This window comes from Chaetura pelagica, unplaced genomic scaffold (genome assembly GCF_000747805.2).
Source record: "Chaetura pelagica isolate M959 unplaced genomic scaffold, ChaPel_1.0 scaffold50, whole genome shotgun sequence".
In the NCBI taxonomy this organism is placed as follows: domain Eukaryota; kingdom Metazoa; phylum Chordata; class Aves; order Apodiformes; family Apodidae; genus Chaetura; species Chaetura pelagica.
In genome coordinates this window covers 8461377-8464213 of record NW_009952366.1, presented here as the reverse complement: position 1 = coordinate 8464213, position 2837 = coordinate 8461377, and the positions used below count along the sequence as shown (strand labels likewise).

Genomic DNA, 2837 nt, shown 5'->3' with positions numbered 1-2837 from the left:
AGTGTGTGTGTGCATGTGCGCCCAAGGGAGCTGTGTCTGGTTGCTTGTGATACTTATAACTTCACATTTCTGTAATTCTTGCCTTTAAGGCATCAAGTATTTTATAGCATTAATGTACCGTATTGAATTGAATATTGAACTGAATTGAAATTCACGCTATCGGATGTATTAATTTAAACCTCAAATCCTGTTTTGAGAAAGGAAGAGTAGGTTGTGAAATTGAATCTACATCTATGAAAACATTTTTGCTAAGAATATCTTGTGGTATTAGCAAACCAAGTATGTATTGCCTCAGTGAGGGTGATGTTTTACTGCCACAGGAAGACAGTGTGGCAGAAAGCTCTGGTGAGCTCAACCACATCCTCTGTTTCCGTTCTTTTATTATTCATTGTTTGGCTTTATTCACTTCCTGTACTGAGTAGTGGGTGTTAACACTCAGTCTGTGCCCTAGAAAAGGAGCATTGGTCAGAATTTCATGGGATGTTAATGCAGAGAAACGGCACTGTTGTTGAGGCTTCTGCTCCCAGTTTGACCCAGTTTTTAAGGAATAACTAACTCAAGGAATGAACACCAGGATGAAAAATAAATGGCAAGCTGTTGGGAAGCTGCTTGCTTGTTCTAAGTCAGAGGGAAGAATTTGCACAAATTATGAAATTTGTGAGATTGTTAATTCTGAGTAGTTATATGAAAAATTCATAAAGAATTTCTAAATTGTTTTCCTAGATCAAAGATTTGTAATAATGAAACAGCATGACACAGTAAAAGTTTTCTAATTCCCAGGTATTCAGAACAGCAAGGTTCTGCCCTAACTTCATGGGAAGTAACTACATAAACATTGCATTATAAATATATGAGTGCCTAATAAAGTCTCAAAGTTCAAGTAATTAAGCATTCTAGGTTACTAGGTACTGAGAGACACAGTAGCTCTTTAGATGTAGAGACAATTTGCCAACCTCCAAAACCATACTGCTTCTTCCTTAAATTTTGCCTGACAAGAAATATTTTAAAAGATCTCCAAGGCATTGTTACCACTGGCATATTTAGAATAATATTAACATTTAGTTTAATAATAACATTAAAAGTTAATAGTATGAAATATCAAAGTGCAGATTTTATCTGAGTAATAACTTTGTCAGTGATGTTTATACCAGTTTATGGCGAGTTCACTAGAATATGCTCTAGACACATCAGCGTATCTGTGGCACGCCTCCTCGAGTCTCTGTTGCCTGAATGTGAAGGACATGAAAAAGGAAAGTCAAAGCAGCATGGGGTATGTCCTATTTTGATGTACCATGTGATCCTAGAACAATAACATTTGAAGAGCTGTGATTGCTGCAAGCGTTTTAAAATTTTTTTTAATTCAAAATACTTTGCTTTTTTTGTTGTTTGGCTCTTCTTTTAAATACAGATATCTGAATTCTTATAAAAACTAACAACTAGGATGACTTGTGTTTTGCAGGGCTAGCTGCCCAAATAGGCCAACTTCTAATTTTCTTAGTTAGAGGCCACTGTATAAAACAAAGGATTTCTGGTTATATCTAGTAGTATAAAATGGATCTAAAGTGCTGAAATAGCCAACAGACCAATAGGCATATTCTATGGAAAAACTGAGTTGAGAAAGAGCAGGGAACTGGCACAGAGAAATAAAGTGTTGGCATCCTTGGTGGAAAACTTGCTCTGACAAAGCAGATGTGTTTCTTATATTTGAAGTTACTGTTGATTTTGGGGTAACACTACAGTCTCCTCAGCATCCGCTTACCAGTCACGTGCCAGCCATGGAAGCAGAGTGAAGAGATCTGCTGCTCAAGGTGCCTACGTCTGCAATACCTGTTCACAACTCACCTGTTTTAAGAGTTTCCTGGAGAGTGTAGTCTTACAGGTCCTCTTATGTTGGTTTGTGCTGAATCAAGCAGCACTCAGAGCATTTTTTCTTTTGCTGACTGCAGCAGAGGTAACAAATTCAAAGCAACACTCTCTAGAAGAACTTAAAGAAGTAAAAATGGAGGGGAAAATAAATATCCTCATTCAGATTGCTTTCCCTGTCCTCCTGCTCCTTGTTGGCAGGGACTAACTTCTATTTTGTCAGTTTGAAGGATATCTGAAGTAACTCAAGATTGGCTTTGCTGTTTCCATTCTCCTCCTTAATGTCTTCATTGTGTCTTTTTTTGTTGTCTTTCTTGCTGTGAAGTTTGGAAACCCCTGCCTGCAGATCATCTGGTTTTCACTGTGGTGTATCTGCAGTTGAGACAAAGATGATGGTTAGATTAGTCTCGAAGTTGAGTGGCATTCGTGGTCTGGCATAGTGACAGGGAACCCCATGAGGGGATTCTCCTTCCACAGAGCATGAGTCTCAGGAGACTCTGTGTAGTGTGATAGCAGAATGTTCTGACATTCGCTATATAAATGTGTCTTTAAAATAACACCCATTTGTGATTCTGATGTTGACCCTCATCTAGAAAGTCAAGAGTGAGAGCTATTGTGCTGTGACTGCAAACATTCAATGACTGCTTTTTTTCTTCTAGGAATTTGAATTAGCCAAGTCAGATGAGACTTGCAAATATGATTTCTGAGATGGAAGGCTTTATATTTTACAGTTACTGATGGGATATTTTACTGAGGTTATTCAGCTTTTCTCATTACTCTTACTTGTTAAAAGGAACAAAAAAGGGTAACCAGAAAATTAAAAAAATAATGCTTTTATTCCCTTCATAATGTTTCTAAATGGAGCATTTAGAAATATATTAGTTGTCAATGTACATGTATTTGTCGGTAGCCTTATCTTCATTTAGCACTGAAATTATGAATATATATTATTCATGGATCAAATCTCATTCCTG

General features: G+C 37.1%; 1 protein-coding gene across 1 annotated transcript in view; it reads left to right on the top strand.

Moving 5' to 3' along the window:
* UHRF1BP1L (UHRF1 binding protein 1-like) overlaps window positions 1-2837 on the top strand; it is a 55948-nt gene that overhangs the window by 13024 nt on the left and 40087 nt on the right. The window contains exon 2 of the mRNA XM_010008078.1: window positions 868-897. Within this exon, the coding sequence (XP_010006380.1) occupies window positions 868-897 (30 nt within the window). The remainder of the gene's footprint in view (window positions 1-867; window positions 898-2837) is intronic.